The sequence below is a fragment of the Cnephaeus nilssonii genome (genome assembly GCF_951640355.1).
Source record: "Cnephaeus nilssonii genome assembly, chromosome: X".
Taxonomy (NCBI): Eukaryota; Metazoa; Chordata; class Mammalia; order Chiroptera; family Vespertilionidae; genus Cnephaeus; species Cnephaeus nilssonii.
Genome location: NC_137071.1, coordinates 39,001,620 through 39,028,218, shown reverse-complemented (window position 1 = coordinate 39,028,218; position 26,599 = coordinate 39,001,620). Strand labels below are relative to the sequence as shown.

General features: G+C 39.5%; 1 protein-coding gene across 1 annotated transcript; it reads right to left on the bottom strand.

Annotated features, from left to right (window-relative positions):
- Positions 1-338: 338 nt before the first annotated feature.
- ZC3H12B (zinc finger CCCH-type containing 12B) lies at positions 339-26,599 on the bottom strand (the record flags this gene model as incomplete). Its single annotated transcript, XM_079764739.1, has 5 exons — positions 339-1,759; positions 2,947-3,053; positions 3,669-3,903; positions 15,653-15,792; positions 25,992-26,599. The coding sequence occupies 5 exons, from the start codon at positions 26,597-26,599 to the stop codon at positions 339-341; spliced, it is 2,511 nt and encodes an 836-aa protein (XP_079620865.1).

The following is a 26,599-nucleotide window of genomic DNA, read 5'->3' as shown; positions in this document are numbered from 1 at the left end:
GGGCCTCTCCCCCTGGGTTTTATCCTCATTACCTGCATGGTGCAGTGCAAAAGGGTATGAGACTTGGAATCAGAGGACGTGGGTGTGAGTTCTGACTTGGTCATTTGCTAGCAGTGTGACCTTGGCAAATAATTTAATCTCACTGAGCTTCAGTTTCCTTGTCTAGCAAACACACATTAGTAAAACTTACCTCACAGGGTTGCTATGTGCTTCAATGACATTAACAGTTTGCAACTTTTAAAGCACAACACACAATTATTAGTTTCTTTTACCATAGTATTAGTGCATTATTAGTATTAATATTCATATTTATATAAAGGAATAGATACTATGTCATGTCAACGTGCAGCCCTAAGCTTAGAAACAATCAAGGCTGCCAGCTGCTGGGCATCTGCTGTGTGAGGATTCTTCTCCATCACTGCAAGAACAATGTTGGAAGGGAAAATATTGCAGAGGTTCTTGTAGGTCTGATACTGGTGCTCTGGGATCATATGCTCCCTGGAATCATTGCACATTCCAACCCAAGGATTCCTCCAAAGCTGCTCCATCTTTTCAGGCACACTCCGTACCATCACTGGTTCATAACATGGTTGCATGAGGTTGTTACTCAAGGGATAGGAATGGTAGCCATAAGAGTCAGTTGTACAAGGCAGTGGGTCCCAGCTGGCATGTTGTTCCCGGCACAGAGGAGGTCGTCTTTGCCTCATGGGGTTGCTCTCATAGAGGCGGGAGTCAGAAATGCTGTCCATCCGAGTCATCACCAGGGCACGTCCTGGCTGGGAGGTTGCCCCAGGATGGATATTGTGAGGCATGGGGTAGTCTCCAGGACAGCTAGATCTTGCTCCAGTTGCTGGGTGCTGGGCATGCAGAACTAAGTGGGGGACCGACTGCTTGTGGGGGGCTTGCTTAGAATCCTCTGGGCCATAGCTCTGCACTCGCATTAAGGCTTCATGGTAACCATGAGGAAAAGGCTGAAGACGGTTTTGAGATGCTGAGCGATGCAGCTTCATACTGCCTTCAGGATGGGCATCAGCTACAGCCAAGTACAGGTTGTTGTAAGAGGAATAGTTGTCATTCCTGGTATGGCTCATACGGCTGTCTGGACAGAGGTTGGGATTCCTGGCATACATCCCCGAGTCTGCTTCAGCCATGTAGTACTCTCGATTATGCATGCTGTTGATGTTCATTTTGGAGAAGTCACCTAACATTGAATAGTAGCCATGGTCCCCCAAGGACTCAAACTTTGGGTATTGCTCGGCATAACTAATAGGGTTCCCATGGCTGTTGGTAACCAGGATTGGGGGGTACTGCATGCTGGCCATGTGCTCCAATGAGGACTTCTGGTGGGGGAAATGAGAGGATCCTGGCACTGGGCTACTGGCCGAACGGGTGTTGAGTGCACCCACTGCATGGCTTTTGGGAGGTGGGATTGTGGGGACACTTAGGGCGGTCACAAGTGAGGGTACAGAACTGGCCTCAGGCTTACGGGAAATGGACAGCCATTCCTCAGGTTCCACAGCCACCGATCGGATGCTGGGATCTGATTGGCGCTTAGGGGCCACACGCTTGACTTCTGAGGTTATCTCACTTTTGGCATTAGACAACCCTGTACCACATTTGGCCAGGGTGCCTTCGCTCATAGTTTTCACTGTGGATAGTTTGGCACTGATGCGGAGCTCATCAGCCACCGAACGCTGGGGTTGGTTGGCCCGCTCCGGATGGTAGTATTTGCACTTGTGGCCGTAGGTGCATTTTTTGCCTGAAAAATAATGCCTTGGGGTAAGACCTCTCTCATAGTGGTGTGACTCTCTGTGCCAGAAACTGTCGTAACAATCTGGTCACTCAGGTTAGAGTTTTACTGTTTGGAGTTAAGGCAAAAAAGTAACTTTCCATAAAGATGAGAGACAGACAACACCAAGGAGGCATCACACACTGTGAGGGGAGAGAGAAGAAGAAAGCTGGGGAGGAAACTGCAGTGTGAAAGCTAGGAGCTAAGCAGTTGAACAGCCTTCATTTTCCTATAATTCACAGCTTTGCCTAGGCATAACCTGTGTGCTGAAGTGGTGTAGAGCAGCAGTAGGCAGTATGGTGCAATGCAAAGAGCACAGGCTTGGAGGTCAGTCAGAGTTAAGTTTCAATTCCAGCTATGTCACTTACTAGCCATGTGACCTTGGGGAGTGACTACTTCCTGAGCCTCAGTTTCCTCTTCTGTAAACAAGGTTTGAAATTATTCCTATATTATAGGGTTGTTGTAAAGATTAAATGAAGATAATGAACATGAAAATACTCTATTATTTAAATAAATGTTAATTGAGGTAAAAAACCCAGATGTTCATAAATGATTACCCCCAAAAGACTGAACATCCAAAGTAGCCTCAGACCCTCAGACCAGGCAGCCCATGTTGCACTGTTAGGCTCACAAACTTTGTAACAGAGGGACTTGAGTAAGATCATTAAAGTACTCTATAAACCTGTATTTTTTAAAAGTAAATGAAACCAAAGTTTAGAAGCAAATTGGTAAGTACAGATCTGAAGAGAAGGGTATTTGTTAGTTGACAGAGGGTGCAATCACCTGCCTGAGAGATATCTTTCTTGGGGCAAAACCCAATTTGGCATTGTCCTTTCTGCTTCTGTAAGCCCTGTGGGGTTTTGCATTTCCCTGCCCCAGCAACACTGCTCAGAACAGAGGCAGCTAGAACACAAGTAACAACTAATTTTTAACAAGTAACAACTAATCTTTTCAATTCTAGTTATCCTTTTCTCATGCAGTTTCTAGGATGTTTCTTTAAATACCTAAATGAAAATACATGAAGACAAGACTTTAACTCACAGAAAGTAGACAAGCCAGACTTTTCCATTTGAAAGGGAAATCTTGAAGAGGAAGTATTCACAGAGTCCTTATGCTTTCCTTAGTACAGAACTCAGTTTTGCACATAAGATACTCACCATAAGGGCATGGTTGCTTCTTGTGTTCAGGAACAACAGGTCTCTTTCTTAAGAAATTTTCAAGGCTTGGGCCATGGCGTCCTAAAGGATCATCTGGAGGCATAAATCTGAAAGCAAGCAAGAGATAAATGTCTTCCCTCCTGTTCCCAATACCCCTTATCAGAAGTTTATACCTTCATTACTATTGTCACAGCCTCATAATTGCCCTTCCTGTTTCAAGTCTATCTTTTGCTAAGCCGGCATTTTTTCTCCCTGTTCCCCCTTGATCACAAAAAAATGATTTTTCTTGTATATAATTCTCTCATGGACTATATATCCCAGCCAAACTAGCATACTTGTGGTTTTCCTCAACATGTAACCCACTTCCACACCTTTATAGCTTTATTCATGATGTCTCCTTTACCTGTAATGCCCAGCAGCCCCCTCTCCTCTATCTGTAAACTTCAGCTTAAATGTCATCTTCTCTGTGAAGCCTTTTCCTATTGTTTCACATAGATAAAGCAATTTAAAAATTGTAACTATAGCACTTATCACAACATACTATGGTTGTCTCTTGTTAAGGGTAAGTCTTATTTCTTATCCAGCATTTTATCCCCATGGCAGCCAGCATAATGCATGGTACACAGTAAGTGTTCAGTAAATGTTTACTGACGTGAAATGAAATCTATTCCTAGTGGTAACTTGGATTTAGGCTATTCAAAGTCTACAGGAAAGAAACATACTTGTCATTCACAAAAGAATACATCAGCAATCGCTCTTCTATAAACTTCTTCCATTCTGGCTTTTCGACTTGAAGGTCTCGATAGTTATCATTGGATACAATGATGCCATCGGAATCAAAAGCCAGTTTGACTATGAACCGGTCATCGTAGCAGACAACTCTCCTGCCTTGGACCCTTCGGGATGGTGTGAAGACAAGAATCTTCTCCTTCTCCAGTTTTCGTAGGATATCTTGATCTGTCAAAATATGGATTATATGCCACAGAGTAGAAATTATCTTCGGAAATTAACAACATTACGAATTCATAAATTGGTACTCGATAAATATATTATTTTCCCTTAGAGAGAAAGTGGCCTCTACTCCTGGCTGTGGCACCAATTTGAATTGTGACCTTAGACAAGTCACCTTTCCCTTTGGATTTCAGCTTTCTTTTAGATAAAATGAAGGAACTGGAGCCCTGGCCAGTGTGACACAGTGGGTTGGAGAGTTGTCCCATAAACTGAAAGAATGCAGATTAGATTCCCAGTCAGGGCACATACCTAGGTTGCGGGTTCAATCTCTGGTTGGGGAACATTTGGGAGGCAACCAATCGATGTTTCTCTCTCACATCAATGTTTCTCTGTGTGTCTCCCTCTCTCTCTAAAAAGAAAAAATCAATAAAAACATATCCTTGGGTGAGTAAAAAAACATGAGGGAACTGGATTCAATAACAACTAACTTTTAAACCTACCATGAAGAGTGAGAAATATCACTGATATTCTAGAATTTATGCAGCTAAAAACTTAAGCACCAGCCTGGCCGGTGTTGCAAAGTGGTTGAGGGTTGACCTATGAACCAGGAGGTCACGGTTCAATTCCCGGTCAGGACACATGCCTGGGTTGTGGGCTCAATCCCCAGTGTGGGGTGGGTGTGCAGGAGGCAGCCGATCAATGATTCTCATCATTGATGTTTCTATTTCTCTCCCCCTCTCCTTTCCTCTCTGAAATAAATAAAATTATATTTAAAAAAAACTAATGTACCAGTTTTTAGCTGCTGAAGAAAATAGGGTAGTATACTGAGAATGTGTCTGCCACTAGGAGAATAAAGCATCACTCCTAGGGACTTCTGTTTTTACCTTCTGCCCAAAGGAAGGCCACAGCTAAGGGAAAACATCAAGCTGTGGTATGTTAGTACTGCCCATCTTTCCTTTTAGCCTCTTAATTGTTGAGAAAAGGAAGGCTGCGTACATGTAGGGTCAGGATCTACTCAGACTGAGTCTGGGAGCCTCCTGTTCAGCTGCTGGCAGACAGCTCCAATAGCCATTCACTGGACTTCCTAATTTGTCACATCAGCCAATAGCTGATACTCAGAGGACTGGGGTCTATATGCTCTGAAATATAAAGAGCTAGCTTCACATATTGTTGTTAGTGAATACAGTGAGCTTCCTAACATTAGGGCTGCATATGATTCTTGTGAATTTTTGGCAGTTTTGCCTTCATGGGCCCTTCTTCCATAAAGAAATATTAAAAATTATACTTTACAGTTGCACTGGTATAGGAACAAATGATCTAGTTAGCTATATTATTATTTAATCATCATTATATCCAATTTTTTCCTCCTGATGTTAAAAAGAAAATAAATTAAAGCATTTCTGCCCAGCCAGAGTGGCTCAGTTGGTTGAGCATTGTCCAGTGCACTGAAAGGTTGCTGGTTCAATTCCCAGTCAGTGCACATACCTGGGTTGCAGGTTGGATCCCCAGTTGGGGCACATACAGAAGGCAACCAATCAAAGTCTCTCTCTCTCTCTCTCTCTCTCTCTCTCTCTCTCTCTCTCTCTCTCCCCTTGTATTCACGTGAGGACTTTAAAAATAATTTAAAAAATAAAATTTTGAAATATTTCTGTGGGACCCTAAAATTATCATCATGAACCCTGGGCCCTGGGACTACTATTCTCATGGATAAGTTGACTCTGACTGCCATGAGACTTCTCTCTCTCTCTATTCTACCCCCTAATTTCAAATACCACATCACTTCTCTGGTACAGAATGAGATTAATTTTCTACCAAAGTTTCTTTAGTCTTTTAGGAAACAGTCATGTTCATAACCAGATTCAACCTCCTTTAGTCTGTAGTCTATGGTAAAATAGAAAAGCACACCTTTTTTCAAACTGTGTGCTAGATTCTTTGCTGAATTGAAGGTGTCTCTATTTAACTGTTGTATGCCACAACAGAATGATGGTTTTATTTGGAAAAATATTCCTTTTATCTCAAGAAAAATGATTTTAAATATATTACATGCAATAAACAATATTTCAAGAAAAAAAGATTTTAAATATAATAGTATTACCAAAACTGTACTTACATAGTATAATATCACAAAAGTTGAAGTAAATATAAAAAATCTGCAAATAACAGGGTTACTTCAATTATATTCTAAAGTATTTTTTTCCACTGGCTCTATTTTTGTTCATCAGTATATGTTGTTCATTATATTCCACGAATGAGTGAGATCATGTGATATTTATCTTTCTCTGACTGGCTTATTTCACTTAGCATAATGCTCTGCAGGTCCATCCACGCTGTTGCAAATGGTAAGAGCTCTTCCTTTTTTACAGCAGCATAGTATTCCATTGTAGAGATACACCTTAGTTTTTTAATCCACTCATCTGCTGATGGACACTTAGGCTGTTTCCAAATCTTTTTTTTCTTTCTTTTTTTTCTTTTTGTTTGTTCTTATTTATTCTTCTTCTTTTTTTAATATTAGCTATTGTAAATTGTGCTGCTATAAACATTAGGGGTGCATATATTCTTTCTGATTGGTGTTTCTGATTTCTTGGATATATTCCTAGAAGTGGGATCACTGGATCAAATGGGAGTTCCATTTTAATTTTTTTAAATTTTTTATTAAGGTATTATATGTGTACATATCTTACCATTGCCCCCACACCCCACTCCCATACATGCCCTCACCCCCAGTGTTTTGCGTCCATTGGTTATGCTTATATGCATGCATACAAGTCCTTCGGTTGATCTCTTATCTCCCCCACCTCTCCCTAACCTTCCCACGGTAATTTGACAGTCTGTTTGATGCTTTACTGCCTCTGTATCTTTTTGTTCATCAATTTATAAGGTTCTTTATTATCCATAAATGAGTGAGATCATGTAGTATTTTTCTTTCATTGACTGGCTTATTTCACTTAGCATAATGTTCTCCAGTTCCATCCAGGTTGCTGCAAATGGTAAGAATTCCTTCTTTTTTATGGCAGCATATTTTTCCATTGTGTAGATGTACCATAGTTTTCTGATCCAGTCATCTGCTGACGGGCACCTAGGCTGTTTCCAAGTCTTAGCTATTGTAAATTGTGCTGCTATGAACATAGGGGTGCATATATCCTTTCAGACTGGTGTTTCCAGTTTCTTAGGATATATTCCTAGGAGTAGGATTACTGGGTCAAATGGGAATTCCATTTTTAGTTTTTTGAGGAAACTCCATACTGTTCTCCAAAGTGGCTGCACCTGTCTGCATTCCCACCAGCAGTGCACAAGGGTTCCTTTTCTCCGCATCCTCGCCAGGACTTGTCGTTTGTTGATTTGTTGATGATAGCCATTCTGACAGGTGTGAGATGGTACTGCATTGTCGTTTTGATTTGCATCTCTCAGATAATTTGTGACTTTGAGCATGTTTTCATGTATCTCTTGGCCTTTATTCTGTCTTCTTTCAAAAAGATTCTATTTAGATCCGTTGCCCATTTTTTTACTGGATCATTTATCTTCCTTTTATTAAATTGTGTAAGTTGCCTGTAGATGTTGGAGATTAAACCTTTATCAGTGATAACATTTGCAAATATGTTTTCCCATGCAGTGGGTTTTCTTGTTGTTTTGTTGATGGTTTCTTTTGCTGTGCAAAAGCTTTTTATTTTGATGTAGTCCCATTTGTTTATTTTCTCTTTAGCTACCATTGCCCTAGGAGCAGTATCAGTGAAGAAGTTCTTTCAGCATATGTCTGCGATTTTGCTGCCTGTGGATTCCTCTAGTATTTTTATGGTTTCCCGTCTTATGTTTAAGTCCTGTATCCATTTTGAGTTTATTTTTGTGTATGGTGTAAATTGGTGATCTAGTTTCATTTTTTTGCATGTATCTGTCCAATTTTCCCCACACCATTTATTGAAGAGATTGTCTTGACTCCATTGTATGTTCATGCCTCCTTTGTCAAATATTAATTGAGCATAGTAGTTTGGGTCGATATCTGGATTCTCAATTCTATTCCATTGGTCTATATGTCTGTTCTTGTGCCAGTATCAGGCTGTTTTGAGAACAATGGCTTTGTAATACAGCTTGAAATCTGGTATTGAGATCCCTCCTACTTTGTTCTTCTTTCTCAGCATTGCTGTGGCTATTCAGGGTCTTTTTTTATTCCCGATGAATTTTTGAAGAGTTCTTTCTAGGTCTGTGTAATATGCCGTTGGTATTTTAATGGGGAGTACATTGAATCTATAGATTGCTTTGGGTAGTATGGACATTTTAATGATGTTGATTCTACCAATCCATGAACATGGTATGTTCTTCCATCTGTTTACGTCTTCCTCTATCTCTTTTTTCAGTGTCCTGTAGTTTTCCACGTATAGGTCTTTTACCTCCTTGGTTATGTTTATTCCCAGGTATCTTAATTTTTTTGTGCGATGGTGAATGGGATTGCTTTTTTAGTCCCTCTTTCTGTAAGTTCACTATTGGTGTATAGAAATGCCATAGATTTCTTGGCGCTAATTTTGTATCCTGCTACATTGCCAAATTAATTTATTAAGTCTGTTAGTTTTTTATGGAGTCTTTCGGGCTTTTTATGTACAATATCATGTCATCTGCAAATAAGGACAGCTTTACTTGTTCTTTTCCAATTTGTATGCCTTTTATTTCTTCTCTTTGTCTGATCGCAATGGCTAATACTTCCAGTACTATGTCAAACAGGAGTGGTGAGAGTGGGCATCCCTGTCTTGTTCCTGTTCTTAAGGGAAATGGTTTTAGTTTTTGCCCATTGAGTATGATGTTAGCTGTGGGTTTATCATATATAGATTTGATTATGTTGAGGTATGATCCTTCTATTCCCACCTTGTTGAGAGTTTTTATCAAGAAAGGGTGTTAGATTTTGTCAAATGCTTTTTCTGCATCAATTGATATGACTATTTGACTTTTATCTCTGAATTTGTTTATGTGATTTATCACGTTTATTGATTTGCAGATATTGTACCATCCTTGCATTCCTGGGATAAATCCTACTTGGTCATGGGTATGATCTTTCTGATGTACTGCTGGATCAAATTTGCTAGAATTTTGTTGAGGATTTTGGTATCTATGTTCATGAGGGATAGTGGCCTGTAATTCTCTTTCATTGTGTTGTCTTTATCTGGTTTTGGTATTAGGGTGATGCTGACTTCATAGAAGGAGCTTGGAAGTGTTCCTTCCTCTTGAATTTTTTGAAATAGTCTGAGGATAGGTTTTAGTTCTTCCTTGAATGTTTGGTAAAACTCCCCTGTGAAGCCATCTGGCCCCGGGCTTTTGTTTGCCGGAAGCTTTTTGATGACTGCTTCAATTTCTTCCATAGTTCTTGACCTATTGAGATGTTTAGATTCTTCCTGATTGAGTTTTGGAAGGTTATATTTTTCTAGGAATATGTCCATTTCCTCCAAGTTGTCCAGTTTGTTGGAATAAAGTTGTTTGTAGTACTTTTTAGCAATCCTTTGTATTTCTGTGGGGTCTGATGTTATTTCGCCTCTTTCATTTCCGATTTTGTTTATTTGGGACCTCTCTCTTTGCTTCTTGGTGAGCCTGGCTACAGGTTCAGCAATCTTGTTTATCCCTTCATAGAACCAGATCTTGGTTTTGTTGATCTTTTGTATTGTTTCTTTGGTCTCTATGTCATTTATCTCCTCTCTGATCTTTATTATTTCCTTCTTTCTGTTTACACTTGGCTTCTCTTTTTTTTTTAAAAAAAAATATATCTTTATTGGATTTCAGAGAGGAAGGTAGAGGGAGAGAGAGAGAGAAACATCCATGATGAGAGAGAATCATGGATCGGCTGCCTCCTGCAAGTCCCCCACTGGGGATCAAGCCCACAACCTGGGCATGTGCCCTTGACCGGAATCGAACCTGGGACCTTTCAGTTCACAGGCTGACGCTCTATCCACTGAGCCAAACCGGCCAGGGCTACACTTGGCTTCTCTTGTTGCTCGGTTTCTAACTCTTTGAGTTGTAGGGTTAGGTCCATTTTAATTTTTTTAGGAAACTCCATACTGTTCTCCACAGTGGTTGCACCAGTCTGCATTCCCACCAGCAGTGCAAGAGTGTTCATTTTCCTCCCCATGCTCCACAGCACTTGTTTGTTGCTTTGTTGATGATAGCCATTCTGACAGGTATGAGATGGTACCTCATTGTCATTTTGATTTGCATCTCTTCGATGATTAGTGACTTTGAGCATGTTTTCATGCCTCTTGGCCTTCTGTATGTCCTCTTTCAAAAAGTGTCTTTTTAGGTCCTTTGCCCATTTTTTGATTGGATTATTTATCTTCCTTTTGTTAAGTTGTATGAGTTCCCTGTAAATTTTGGAGATTAGATGCTTATCAGAGATAACATTGGCAAATATGTTCTCCCATGCAGTGGGCTTTCCTGTTGTTTTGTTGGTGGTTTCTTTTGCTGTGCAAAAGCTTTTTATTTTGATGTCGTCCCATTTGTTTTATTTTCTTCTTAGTTTCCATTGTCCTAGGAGCTGTATCAGTAAAGATATTGCTACAACATATGTCTGATATTTGCTGCCTATGGATTCTTCTAAGATTTTTATGGTTTCCTATATTACATTTAAGTCATTTATCCATTTTGAGTTTGTTTTTTGTGTATGGTGTAAGTTGGTGGTCTAGTTTCATTTTTTTTGCATGTATCTGTCCAATTTTCCCAACACCATTTATTGAAGAGACTGTTTTGACTCCATTATATATGCTCTTGCCTCCTTTGTCAAATATTAATTGAGCATATTGGCTTGGGTTAATTTCTGGGTTCTCTGTTATGTTCCATTGGTCTATATGTCTGTTCTTGTGCCAGTACCAAACAGTTTTGAGAACAGTGGCTTTGTAGTATAGTTTGATATCTGGTATTGTGATCCCTCCAACTTTGTTCTTTCTCAGGATTGCTGCAGCTAATCGGAGTCTTTATTTATGGCTTATGAATTATTGGAAAGTTTGTTCTAGGGATTGAATTGAATCTATAGATTGCTTTGGGTATTATGGACATTTTAATGACATTGATTCCACCAATCCATGAACATAGTATATTCTTCCATTTGTTTATGTCTTCTTCTATGTCTTTTTTCAACGTGCTGTAGTTTTCCGAGTACAGGTCTTTTACCTCCTTAGTTAAATTTATTCCTAGGTATCTTAATTTTTTTTTGCAATGGTAAATGGGATTGTTTTTCTTTATGGGTGTTCATTATTGGTGTATAAAAAAAGCCATAGATTTCTGGGTGTTAATTTTGTATCCTGCTACATTGCTGAATTCATTTATTAAGTCTAGTAGTTTTTTTATGGAGTCTTTGGGGTTTTCTATGTACAATATACTGTCATCTGTTTTACTACTTCTTTTCCAATTGGGATGCCTTATATTTCTTCTTGTCTGATCATTATGGCTAGCACTTCCAGTGCTATGTCAAACAGGAGTGGTGAAAGTGGGCATCCCTGTCTTTTTCCTGTTCTTAGGAGAAATGGATTTGGTTTTTGCCCATTGAGTATGATGTTGGCTGTAGGGTTGTCATATATGGCCTTTATCATGTTAAGATATGCTCCCTCTATTCCCACTTTGCTGAGAGTTTTTATAAAATATGGGTACTTTTTCTGTATCTATTGATATAATCATGTGATTTTTGTCTTTCAATTTATGTGATGTATAACATTTATTGATTTGAGAATATTATACCAGCCTTGCATCCCTGAAATAAATTCCACTTCTTCATGGTGTATGATCTTTTTAATATATTGCTGGGTGCAATTTGCTAATATTTTTTAAAATATATTTTATTGATTTTTTACAGAGAGGAAGAGAGAGGGATAGAGAGTTAGAATCATCGATGAGAGAGAAACATCGATCAAATGGGAATGGGGGGATGAGGACAAATATGTGACACCTTAATCAATAAAGAAAATTAAAAAAAAAAGAAACATCGATCAGCTGCTTCCTGCACACCTCCTACTGGGGATGAGCCCGAAACCAAGGTACATGCCCTTGACCAGAATCGAACCTTGGACCTTTCAGTCCACAGGCTGACGCTCTATCCATTGAGCTAAACCAGTTAGGGCAATTTGCTAATATTTTGTTGAGGATTTTAGCACCTATGTTCATCAGGGATATTAGCCTGTAATTCTCTTTCTTTGTAGTGTCTTTATCTGGTTTTGGAATTAGGATAATGCTGTCCTCACAAAAATAGTTTGGAAGTGTTCCTTGCTCTTCGATTTTCTGAAGTATAGGAGTTAGCTCTTCTTTGAATGTTTGGTAAAATTCCCCTGTGAAGCCTTCCACACCTAGGCTTTTGTTTGGTAGGAAATTTTTGATTACTGCTTCTATTTCATAAATTATTATTAGCCTATTCAGGTTTTTTTATTCTTCCTGATTCAGTTTTGGGAGATTGTATATTTCTAGGAATTTGACTATTTCATCCACATTGTCCAACTTGTTGGCATATAGTTGTTCATAGTATTTTCTTACAATCCTTTGTATTTCTGCGGTGACAGAGGTTACTCCTCCACTTTCATTTCTGATTTTATATATTTGGGTCCTTTCTCTTTGTTTTTGTTGTTGTTGTTGTTGTTGTTGTTGTTGAGTCTGGCTAATGGCTTATCAATGTTGTTTATCCTTTCAAGGAACCAGCTCTTGGTTTCATTGATTTTTGTATTATTTTTTTAGTCACTATGTCATTTATTTCTGCTCTAATCTTTATTATTTCCTTTCTTCTACTTACTATGGGATTTTCTTGCTGTTCTCTTTCTAATTCTTTAAGTTATAGTGTTAAATAATATATTGCTGATTTTTCTTGTTTTTTTGAGGTATGCTTGTAGTGCTATGAACTTCCCTCTCAGGGCTGCATTTGCTGTGTCCCAGAGATTTGGGGTTGTTGTGTGTTCTTTTTCATTTGTTTCCAGGAAGTTTTTTATTTCTTCTTGATCTCTTCATAACCCATTCATTGTTTAGTAACATGTTATTTAGCCTCCATGTGTTGGAACTTTTTGGGTGTTTTTACTGTAGTTGATTTCTAATTTCATTCCACTGTGATCTGAGAAGATGCTTGATATGATTTAAATCTTCTTGAACTTGTAGAGACTTGTTTTGTGTCCTAACATGTGGTCTATCTTTGTGAATGATCCATGTGCACTTGAGAAGAATGTATATTCTGCCTCGTTGGGGTGAAATGTTCATTAAATATCAATTAAATCCATCTGAGCCAGTGTGTCCCTTAGAGTCTCTGTTTCCTTGTTAAGTTTTTATCTGGGAGATCTATCCAGTGAAGTCAGAGGCATGTTAAAGTCCCCTACTATGACTGTATTGATGTCGATCTCTCCATTAAAGTCCTGTAGAAGTTTTTTTAAATATATTTAGTTGTTTCTCTATTGGGTGCATATGTTTACCCGGGTTATATCTCTTGTTGGAGTGATCCCTTTAGTATTGTATAGTGACCTTTGTTGTCTCTTGTGATGGCCTTTATTTTAAAGTTTTGTGTGTTTTTTTTTGTCAGATATGAGTATTGCTACTCCACCTTTTTTTTTTTTTCCATTTGCATGGAAAATTTTTTTCCACCCCTTCACTCTCATCCTGTGTGTGTCTTTTGTTTTGAGGCAGGTCTCTTGTAGACAGCATATAGTTGTGTCATATTTTTGTATCCATTCAGCTACCCTATGCCTTTTGATTGGAGCATTTAATCCATTTACACTTAAGGTTATTATGATAGGTACTTATTTATTGCCATTTTAATTCTGTATAATTAGGTTTCTCTCTCTGTTTCTTCTCATTACAGCAATCCCTTTAGCATTTCTTGTAATGCTGGGTTGGTGGTGATACACTCCTTTAGACTATTTTTTTTCCTCTGGAAGGTCTTTATTGACCATCTATTTTGAATGATAGCCTGGCTGGATATAGTAATCTTGGTCTCAGATCCTTGCTTTCCATTACCTTGAGTACTTCATGCCATTGCCTTCTGGCCTGTAGAGTTTCTGATGAGAAATCTGGTGTCAGCCTTATGGGAACTCTTTTGTAGGTAACAGTTTTCTTTTCTCTTACTGCCTTTAAGATTCTCTCTTTGTCTTTAATTTTTGGCATTTTAATTATGATGTGTCTTGGTGTGGGCCTGTTTGGTTCCTCTTGTTTGGGGTTCTCTGTGCCTCCTGAACTTGTATGACTTTCTTTTACCAAGTTAGGGAAGTTTTCTGCCATTATTTCTTCAAACACCTTCTCTATGCCTTTCTCCCTTTCTGCCTCTTTGGGCACACCTGCTATTCCAATATTGTTATGTTTCACATTGTCCCACAGCTCCCTTAATCTGTGCTCCTGCTTTTTAATTGTTTTTTCTTTTTGGTTTTCTGATTGAGTGATATTTTCAACTCTGTCTTCTAATTCACTGATTCAATCCTCAGCTTTCCCTAATCTGTGTATTCCTTCCTCTAATCTTCTGTGTGTTCTTTATTTGTGTTCTGTCATTCTTTATTTCAGACTGTTCTTTTTTCATAGTTACTATATCTTTTTTCATGCTGTTGAGCATCTTTACTATCATTACTCTGAACTCTGCTTCAGATAAATTTCTTCTCTCTGCTTCATTTATCTCTACTTCTGGAAATTTTTATAGTTCTTTCATTTGGGTTTTTTTCTTTGTCTCCTCATTTTGGCTTTCTATTTGGGTTTGTGACTATGTATTAGGTATATCCCCTACACCTCTCAATCTCTAGTACAGGATAGTGTTAAAGGCTGTTTTTAAGAATTAGAGCAGGCAAAGACTTAAAGCCTCCAGAGACTGCCTTTGCCTACAGACTGTTAGGATTCTGACTTGAATTGCCCTCCAGGCAATAGTCCTCAGGTGTGGTGAAATGTTTTTTCAACAGGGTGGGACAATTGCTTCTGCCTGGAGGCTAATTGTTATTTTTAACCTCTTAAATAGCCTCAGGGTAAGGTGTTTTCCAATAGGATGTGTTAACTGTCTTCCCTCTCCCCGCCCACCACAAGGCAAATGTCTATGTGGGAAAGATGTCCTCTGCTGTGTGAGGGAATGACTCAGCCCAGGAATCTTGGGGTATCTTCCTTCTGAACTCTATCCCCTGAATCCCCAGTCCTGGCTTCTGCTCTCACAGCTCTAGTCCACTTCACCCTCTCTCTGCTGGAGCACAAGGTGGGTGGCTCCACAGGGAATTTTGTGTGTTGGCCCTTTAAGAGGGTGCCTGAATTTTCAGCTATTACTCTCTGGCAGACAGTACTCTACTGCTTTTCATAGCCAGCTGTTATGTGGGTACCTCCTCAGTTTTGGTGCTCTCTGCTAGGGGGCCCAGCTTTGGGATTAGATCCTAGAATTCTCAATGGCAACCCCCCACAGCTGACATATCTCTCCAGGACTTCAGTTGCTGTCTGTGGACGCCTGACCCACCCTTTCAGGCCTCTGCCCTTCCTACCAGTCTCTATGCGGTCTCCACTTTTGGTCCTCAGGTGTCAAGGTTCTCTCCTGCGAGTTTTCCGTTGATTATTCAGGAAGTTTTTCTGTATTTTAGTTGTAATACCAGTTTGTTCCTGGGAGCATATCTGTGCAGCATCCACTTACTCTTCCACCATTTTTAATCTCTGGAAAAAATATTCTTAAAATACACTTAATAAAATACATTTTAAGTATACTTAATAAACTTATAAAAATAATTATCTAAATTGGGACCATCAACATCTCTCTAACCTATCTTGCTGCTTTGCTCTGGATGAGAAAAAAATGTCTTATTTAAAATCATACCTGTAATTGGTGCATCAGGTCGGGATTGCTCCTTTCTCCATGCAGGCACAAATACAGTAATATCTTTATGGCCTTTATCTAGAAACCAATCCACAGCTAGTTGTATTCCTCTGCAAGAGAACTCTTCTTTATTCCCATGGCTTTAGAAAGACAAAGAGTAAGATGAGAGGACTGACAAAAGGTAGGAAATAAATACTTTAAACAGACTTTTTCTTAGTAGCAAGATATTAACATTTTCTTTCTTGATAATGCCGAAAATGTATTTTTAAAAAGAGGAAATAAAATTATTTTTATTCAGTCATTACAAATTTTGCCATTATTATACCTTCATTCAAGGTCACAGATTGTTAAAAACAACTCCCAATTTATTAATGATAGGTTATTTCCTATCACTACTTCAATTTTCTCTCTGCTCTTTCTGTTCCTATTATAACCTTCTTTACAAAGATTTGGATATTCTCAACAGATGAAACAGAAGAGTTGCAGACATCAAGTTATATTACAAAGCCACTGTTCTGAAAACAGCCTGGTACTGGCACAAGAACAGATATATAGACCAATGGAACAGAACAGAGAACTCAGAAATCAACCCAAACCACTATGCTCAATTAATATTTGACAAAGGAGGCAAGGGCATACAATGGAGGCAAGACAGCCTCTTCAATAAATGGTGTTGGGAAAATTGGACAGATACATGCAAAAAATTGAAACTTGACCACCAACTTACACCATAAACAAAAATAAACTCAAAATGGATAAAAGACTTAAAATGTAAGATGGGAAACTATAAAAATCATAGAAGAATCAATGGGCAGCAAAATAGAAGACATATCTCATAGCAGTATGTTTACTGATACATCTCCTAAGACAATGGAAACTAAAGAAAAAATAAACAAATAGGACTACATCAAAATAAAAAGCTTCTGCACAGCAAAAGAAACCAACAAATAACAAGAGAGCCCACTGCATGGTAGAACATATTTGCCAATGTTACATCTGATAAGGGTTTAATCTTTAAAATTCATAGGGAACTCATACAACCTAACAAAAGGAAGGCAAACAATCCAATCAAAAAATGGGTAAAGGACTTAAATAGACACTTTTCGAAAGTGGACATACAGAAGGCCAAGAGGCATATGAAAACATGCTCAAAGTCACTAATCATCCGAGAGATGCAAATCAAAACAACAATGAGGTACCATCTCACACCTGTCAGAATGGCTATCATCAACAAATCAACAAATGACAAGTGCTGGTGAGGATTCGGAGAAAAGGGAACCCTCGTGCACTGCTGGTGGGGAATGCAGACTGGTGCAGCCACTGTGGAGAATAGTATGGAGTTTCCTCAAAAAACCAAACATGGAATTCCCATTTGACCCAGAAATCCCACTGCTAGGAATATATCCCAAGAAACTAGAAACACCAAAGAGAAAGAACATATGCACCCCTAATGTTCATAGCAGCACAATTTACAATAGCTAAAATTTGGAAACAGCTTAAGTGCCCATCAGCAGATAAGTGGATTAAAAACCTTTGCTACGCTAACCAGTTTGGCTCAGTGGATAGAGCATCGGCCTGTGGACTGAAGGTCCCAGGTTCAATTTCAGTCAAAAGCATGTATCTTGGTTGTGGGCACATCCCCAGTAGGAGGTGTGCAGGAGGCAGCTGATTGATGTTTCTCTCTCATCGATGTTTCTAACTCTAACCCTCTCCCTTCCTCTCTGCAAAAAAATAAAGAAAATATATTTAAAAAAATAAAATAAAAACCTTTGCTACATCTACACAATGAAATACTATGCTGCTGTAAAAAAGAAAGAACTCAGTATGGATGGAACTGGAGAGCATTATGTTAAGCAAAATAAGCCAGTCAGAGAACGATAAGTATCACATGATCTCACTTATTTGTGGAACATAATGAACAATGTAAACTGATGAACAAATATAGATCTAGAGTCATAGAATCATCGAACAGACAGTCAAACCTCAGAGGGAAGGAAGGGGAGGGTGGGCTGGGAGTATATGGGGGATAAGAGATCAACCAAGGAACTTATATGCATAAAAGCATAACTGATGGACGCAAACAATGGGGCAGGGAAGGCCGGGGCTGGTTGGTGAGTACAGGCTGGGAGAGAACAATGGGGGGAAAGGAGGACATATGTAATATTTTCAACAATAAAGAATTTTTAAAAATTAAAAATAAAGAAGAAGAGATATCGCAAGAGAAAAGATAAAGTTTATATGGAGGATTAGTTGGAGATGAGTCTTAAGTACATATATTAAGCTTTAAAAGAACATTGACAGCAAAAAAGACACACATAAATGCTGACTGAAAATAGTTATCACATTTAATTAAATATAATACTCCAACAAAATCATATTATTGAAAATTTTAAGATATGAGAAATGCTTACAATATATATATATATATAAGGCTAAGTGACAGTTGCATCCGAAACAACCAAACGAATGACCCAACAGGTTATGTGGGGCCACCAGGCTGGTAGGGGGGTTAGTGAGGGGTGACCAAACAACTGAGCAGCAGGCTGCGTGGGGCGCCCAGGCCAGTAGGGGAGTTAGTGAGGGGCGACCAAATGACCAAACAGCAGGTTGCGTGGGGTGACCAGGCCTGTGGGGGGGCAGTTGGGGGCGACCAGGCTGGCAGGGGGGGTTAGTGAGGGGTGACCAAATGACTGAGCAGCAGGCTGTGTGGGGCAACCAGGCCAGCAGGGAGGTTAGTGAGGGTTGACCAAACGACTGAGCAGCAGGCTGCATGGGCAACCAAGCCAGCAGGGGGGTTAGTGAGGGGTAACCAAACAACCAAGCAGCAGGCTGCGTGGGGTGACAAGGCCCACAGGGGGGGGCAGTTGGGGGTGACCATGCCCACAGTAGGGGGCAGTAAGGGGCGACCAGGCCGGTGTGGGGGGGTAGTTAGTGGCAAGTAGGCCGGCGGGGGGAGCAGTTGGGGGCAACCAGGCCAGCAGGGAGGGGCAGTTAGGGGCGATCAGGTGGGCAGGCAGGTGAGCAGTTAGGAGCCAGTGGTCCTGGATTGTGAGAGGAATGTCTGACTGTCGGTTTAGGCCCGATCCCCAGGACATCCCCCGAGGGGTCCTGGATTGGAGAGGGTGCAGGCTGGGCTGAGGGGACCCCCCCATGCACAAATTTCGTGCACCAGGCCTCTAGTATAATAATAAAAGAGAAAAGAAAGGATACAGACTAGTATATATAATACAATCCCAATTTTGTAGAAAACAGTCTATGTATAAGTTTATCAAATACTAAAAAATAGATATATCGAAATACTAATAAAAATTGTTATTCTGTGTGAGAAGGTTCTAAGTGATTTATTTTCTTTCTCTAATTCTCAAATTCCTTCAAAATTAAGTATTTCTTTTAAAATTATGTCATGATACAAAACGAGAAGACATTGTATCACAATTACTTGTAGGAACAAACAATGTAAAAAATTAACTTGATTGGAAATCGGAAGAGGGAAAATTAGCAGAAGAATTGAAAAAATATATTTATTGTAATAATCTTTAAAAACTCACAAATGGTGTACTAGTTTGGCTGTGAAAATTCTGATCTCTTAGCATGAAATCTGGTGCTCTGACATATACATAAACCACAATAAATAACAGTAAGTTTAAACAGCTTGGATGGTAAAAACAAGTTGGCTTACATGTAGCAATTCCATTGCAATAACTGATATTACCTGTGTAACAAGGCTGCTCAGAAGAAAAGAAACATTTTGCTATAATACTAATTAAGACAATGTGATGGGGGCTCTCTTTAGATTCCTCACTTCCTCACTGATAATCACTCAACTACAAGAGAAATTAGATGTAATTATCTTGGGTGGATTAATACATATTCTCAAGGGCCCCATTAATATATGCACTTCAAGAGTTTCCATTCTGATCATTTTTGAGGTACATGACAAAAATTTATTAAATGTCCTAACAAGGACATTTCCAAACATGTTAATAATGTTTAAAAGTCTCCAGTAAGTACCGTAAAGCAATTCTACTACTCTACTAAAAGTCGAAGCACTTAAGGTAAAAGAAAGAAAACATACCGTATTTTCCGGCGTATAAGACGACTTTTTAACCCAGGAAAATCTCAAAAGTCGGGGGTCATCTTATACGCCAGGTGTTGTCTTATAAGGCGGGAGCTGAAACTTCTGAGCTGGACTGGAGAATCTGCGGTCGCCGCATAGGGTGCGGGGAGCTCAAAAACAGCCACACTCCATTCATTTCAATGGAGCCTGACAGAGACTGCAAGTGTCTTGGGTTGGCTCCTTTTTGTGCTGCATATGGTCTCCGTCCAGCTCCATTGAAATGAATGGAGTGTGGCAGGGTGCTCGCCACATACTGCGGGGATGCGGCCGCGGCCGTTTTTGAGCTCCTCCCCCACCGTATGCGGCGACCTTATGAAAGCAGCAAGGATGGCACTGTACAAGTACAGTAGAAGAAAATCCACTCACCAGTATTCGTGGAAAGAAGTGACTTAATGCAGTCCCGATGACAAGGTGAAGGGGCGCCTCACCGGGAAGGTGTAAGTGAAGGGTGGAGCAAGCTGCAGGCGTCCAGGACGCCCGGGGTATGGAAAAAAGAGATAGAGCGGCGCTGTGCCCAGAAAAACACATTTAAAGATCGCATTGGAGAACAGTGGAATGAATGGATGGTTAGCGGTGAAAAGTCATTCACAAAAGGGGGAAACATGCGTGCTCCACAGTTGGATGTTTTGTGCAAGTTTGTCATAAAAGCCTGGAATGATATTGATGCAGAAACAGTAATCAAGTCTTTCAAGAAGTATGGCATATCAAATTCATTAGATGGTATGGAGGACAACTACTTGTGGCAAGATGAAGAGGAAGCTGAAGCTGAGACCACACCATCTGATACGGAATTCGATCCATACGATGACTGCCTTACAAATGTATCACAAGATGTCATTGATGTACTTATGATATCAGATGATGAACAGGAGGATTTTGAAGGCTTTTAAAGGGAAACTGTCACACCAGCAAAACCTGTAAAAATACCGTAGCTTGCAGTTATGATGGGTGTTGCTAACTCGCCAGGGACTTGCCCGGCACTTGCTCTCTCTCTATTGTTTGTTATCTTCCTCCTATCATCATCAGTTCCAGTTTGGTTGACAGCTTAGAAAACAAACAGCATGGCAGCTCCCATGGGTTTATTGTCTTATCCTTCCTTTCAGCTTTAGAGTGAATTAGGAAAAGTTTAATCCACTTGCACTGTTTTATGTTTACATGTTTGATGACAAACAGCCTTATGTTTATAAGTGACAGTTTTCCTGCTAAGTACCTGCATGTCATAAGCATTTGAATTAAAATTACCATATTGAAATCAAATCTGATGTTTTTTAAATTTTTATTGGTGTGCGTTGGAAGAGGGGTAGTCTTATACGGCGAGTATATCCCAAACTCTATATTTTAACTGGAAAAGTTGGGGGTCGTCTTATATGCCCAGTCGTCTTATACGCCGGAAAATATGGTATTTAACTGCCAATATACTCCAAGGTAGGCTTAGGGACAGCTAGCTACCACTGATTGCTTCTAAAAAGTTGAACTATGGGTAAATTGGGCAAGCCCATGGCTCTTAAATAGTTATTATACTGGCTTATAGGGAAGATGTCCAGTTGTGATTTTTCCCACTGCTATAATACTGGTAAGTATAAAAATAACATGAACTCCAAGAAAATCATCCCAATTTCCCGTACAGGAGAAATTTGGAGAAATGGGATGGGATTTCATTTTACTTGGCTTTTCAGTGCTATAAAGTGTGCCATCTCAAAAACAGTCTAAAACTAGGAATAAATACAAGAGTAACATTGGCTGTTGGATACCTCAACTTTATATTTTCTTGTTTAAAAATATTTTTTATTGATTTCAGAGAGGAAGGGAGAGGGAGAGAGAGATAGAAACATCAATGATGAGAGAGAATCATCGATTGGCTGCCTCCTGCACACCCCCTACTGGGTACTGAGCCCACAACCCAGGCATCTGCCCTGACCGGGAATTGAACCAGTAAATTCTTGGTTCCTGGGTCGATGCTCAACCACTGAGCCACACCTGACTGGGCTATATTTTCTACTACCAAATTATTTGTTTAAAATTATTTTTTATCATTATAAAAGTAATATATACTTATGGTAGAAAAATGTGGAAAATACTTAAAATTTATTGTTTTTAAAAAACCTGAAGAATCTATTTTACAACCACCCAGAGACAAGAACTTCTCAATCAGCATTATCATGTTAAAGAAAATGTAAAATACCCACAGCATTCCATTGAAATATATATTAAAACCATGTCATTGGAGCATTCCATGAAGTGCATCAAATGTCCAATAGGAAGCAGAATTCACTTTCAACATTTACCAAGGTGGTAATGAAGACCTACATAAGGGTGCAGTATGCAAAGTGAAGTGCTCAATAAATGTTTAAGGAATGAATAAATAAAAAGAATGAAAAATAAAGTAAAGCTTGCCAAGATGACTTGTTTTAGCCCATCCCACAAAGAGTTCCTTTGCAATTAAAAAAAAAATCCTGGGATCTAAAAGCCTATCTGAAAAGCAATCTAAAAGCCTAGGATCTGCAAGTCACACAGTGTCTTGGTGACACTACATGTTACTTTGTCCAGTAAACTGGCTTAGGTACATATCATAATTCAGGTTACAAACCAAATTCTGCTTAGCAGATGGGTCACTAGCCTCTCCCTCTGAGCTTTTTAAAAAACAAGGTTCAAATATTTGGGCTTCTCCCAGACTTAACAAAGAATATGGTAGCATTTATATTTGAAAGCCTTAATTCCCCTGAAATGGATTTTTCCTCCCAAAAGAACAGCTCGCAGAATGAATGTATCATTTAGTATCTTAGCATATATCAGTGTGTAAATCACAGGTACACCACCACTGCAAATATTAAACATATACTGTCAATGACAAACAAAGCATCTATATATATAAAAGCCTAAGTGACCGGCCAACCAGTGACCAGCCGGTAGCTATGACACACATTGACCACCAGGAGGGAAGATGCTCAACACAGGAGCAGATACCACAGGCATGGAAACATGGAACAGACTGATGAATCTCATAGGGAAGGAGAGAAGGGGAGGGCGTGAAGAGATTAATCAAAGATCTTATATGCATACTAGAGGCCCGGTGCACTGATTTGTGCACCAGTGGGGTCCCTCGGCCTGGCCTGCACCCTCGTGCAATCTGGGACCCCTTGAGGGATGTCAGAGAGCCGGTTTCGGCCCGATCCCTGCAGGCCAGGTCCAGGGACCCCACCAGTGCATGAATCCATGCACCAGGCCTCTAGTTATAATATCAATGCAGGCTTATCCAGCATGCTGAGAAAGAACAGATGTTATTATGTAGTTTGTCTAAGAAGTATGAATCATGATAAATTTACAGGTAACCAATGAGAAAAGCCAAATTTAGATTAATGGTACTAACAAATTTATAAGCTGACTGTGGCACTGAACTTTGACCATGTGCAATGTGATTGCAGAATAAATGGGACTCACCAGTAACTTACCTAGTCAAATAAGGGAAGAGATACTAACAAAGGCAAACAAAAGCATGTGGTCCACTATGCACTATTGTAACATACTCCTAAAAATAAGGTTCAGCATTATTTTTTTGTTTTTGCTTTATTTAAATTGTGTAAGATATCTTTAATTTAGTAAAGCAACTTTTAAGAAAGACAATAGTTCATCTTCTTATCAGTATGATAGTTTGCTACTGGCACAAACTAGATATGTCAAAACAAATTACCTTGGTAATTAATTTGTCATTATTCCTTTCAAAGTAAAAGAACCACATAGTATCCTTCATAATTATGAATCATTGACTAGATTTTATATCATCATGTACTCAAAGAAGTCCTGGGTTCTTCTCATCCCCACCTCCAAAACACAAAACCCTACGCCCAGTCTAAGGTGTTTAGGGTTGTCTGCTTGAGTGTAACAGATCCCATGCTACTTCCTCTCGAATCACTCTAGGTTATGCCTATTAGGAGGGAAGCAGAGTTACCCTGACCCTTTGAAAAAAAATCACCTTCTGCTTTCCACTGGCCCCACAGCATCGTTATTGTTTTGTGTACAGAGCATTTAACTTCCTTGTTACCATGCTTCTAGTTTCCCCTCATTAAAACAGGAGAGATGTCTAGCCTGCTTTACCCACCTGGCAATGCTGCTGTCATGATTTAAAAGATTTTAAAAAGGAATTCTGTAAATGTATTATCTGCTCCTAGGAGGAACGCCAAGTATTTTTAATATCACTAACAGCCATATACACTGAGTGACCAGATTATTATGCGTTCAGAGATCATAATAATCTGGCCACTCAGTGTAGTGTTGCATGATATTGTTGAGGGGCGATGAAGTCAGTTTCAGGTTTTGATAAAAGCTTTGTTAATTATTACTTCTGCAAACTTGGGCAGCTACTCAGTCTCTCTGAACCTGAGTCTCCTCACATGCAAAAATGAACTGAATTAGTCCATTCTTTCAGGGTTTTTAGCGATGATTAGATTACATACGCAAAAAGACCTGGTACAAAATGTATATTTATAAATGTTAGTTTAATTTCATTCATTTGAAGCCAGAAACTTAAGTTCAAGTGCTATAGCAAGTGACCTCAAGGAAGTCACTTAACTTTGCTGAACTCTAGTTTTGTCATCTGTAAAATAAAGTTGCTGTGAGGATTAAGTAGAACTATTATTAAACTGTACCTCCAGTTAGTCTGTTAAGCAACTCCTGAATACAGTAATGGTATTGTTCATAAGAGCTACCCCTATTCCTGCTCCCTCATATCTCTGTGGGAGCATCCAATACTGTGCTATGTGATGTGGGGAAAACAAGGGAGACATAAAACAACAGTGGGCATAGAAATTGGCATAATTTACATGGAGATTGTTAAAGAGACTTATGTAAATGCAATAAGTGTGAGAGATAAAATCAAATGGGAGGAAGAAAAGGTCATATCACAGTATAATAAAAAATTTGTTCTGATTGTGTACAGTCTAAGTATACCAGTGAACTCATCAAGCAATGGTGGACTCAGTAGAAAGTTGGCTCCTGATCACTGGGAATGTTTAATCCAAACTTGGATGAACAGAAGAAGGAATTTCTAAGGCTCTCTGACATGCAATAAACAATTATACCAGAGAGTATAGAATGAAGTATGAAGGCATTCTTGGTTGTGTATTACTTTCCTATTGCTGATGTAACATTTAGTGGCTTAAAACCACACCAATTTATTCTCTTATAATTCAGGAAGTCAGAAGTCTAAAATTAAAGTGTTGGCAAGGCTGTGTTCTTTCTGAAGATTTCAGGGGATAATTCATTTCTTAGTCTTTTCAGCTTCTGAAAGTTGCCCACATTTCTTGACCTATGGCTCCTTTTTTACATAACTCTATACTCTTCCTTCTGTCATTGCATTTCCTACCATTTATTCTGTTCCTGCTGTCTCCCTCACTCTTATAAGAACCCTTGTGATTATACTGAGGCCACCTTGATAATCCAGGATAATCTCCCACACCTCAAGATCCTTAACTCAATCATATCTGCAAAGCCCCTTTTACCATGTAAAATAACATATTCACAGATTCCAGGGATTAGGATGCAGACATCTTTAGGGAGATATTATTCAGCCTACCATAAGTACTGCAGCTCAGAGACTATCATTGGGACCAGAAAAGTCAGAACGTTGTTTGTGGAGGTGGTACAACATGAAGGGTATGAAGATAAGGAGGAGGTCATCCTAGGTTGGAAAATGACATGAACACAAGTAGTGGGCATAGAAATCAGCATAATTTGCATGTAGATTTTTAAAGAGACTTATGTGATGCAATAAGTGTGAGAGATAAAATCAAATGGGAGGAAGAAAAGGTCATATCACAAAGCCAGGCAAAGGGATTCAAATTTGGTAGAATGGTGATCAGGAGTTACTGTTAAGTTCCTAAGAATGCACTCAAGTCACATTATTAAAGCAACATTTTCAGAATGATTGGTCCAGCCAAGTACACGTGGGAGAGGGAACTCCAAGAAAAACAAAGGCTAAATGGTTATGTCTTCTCTGAAGCATCACTGGTGTCTAAGCTGCTTTCAGCATACCTGAAAAAAAAATTGGCAACCATTTCAAAAGAGAAAGAAAAAGCCAGGGCAGAATCATTTTAGCCTCTGTCCACTTAGAGGAGCACAAGCTACAGACAATAACCAAGGGCCTCTCATAGTCTTTGGCAAAGGAAGACAATTTCTATGAGCTCAGGGCACTTTTAAAGAAAGAGAGAGAAAATACACCAGTCTTACCTCATTGCCACATTACTTCCATCAATGACAACTGGCCTCAAATTGTCACTGCTGTCTATTTCAATTTCAAGAGACAGTTCAGGGCTTGCAATCTCTCTGGAGCTGGGCCCCCGAGGCACTAACAGACTCAAGTTGACCTGCCCTTCCGAATCACCTTTGTTCCCAAGTCTGACAAGCTCTGCCAATACATCATTAATAAGTGATTCTGGGCCCAGCTTGTTCAGCACTGATTGAATCTGTTCCTCTGCATAGCCCAGCTTTAGAGCAAAATCCACCTTGGCTTGGTATTCTTTTTCCAAGTCAACCTTCCCATCCTGTAGAATGCTGCTCTGGGAGAAGCTTGGGCAATCTAGGCAGGGTGATCTACAGAGCTGGCGGTGTGGCTTGGAGGAAATCTCCTTTTTCTTCAACTGAACAACTCCAGGTTGGCAGCTATTGTCACTGCTGTTGCTGCTCTTAAGGCTCATCTGTTCAGGGAAGCTTTCAGAGTTCATCCACTCTTCAGAATCAGCATTGCCCTGTTCTGTGCTGTCTTGGTTAGGTGGCTGCTTCTCTTCTTTGGAGGCACTCTTCATTTTTGGTGTCTCCACTGCAGCCGTGGCCGTCAT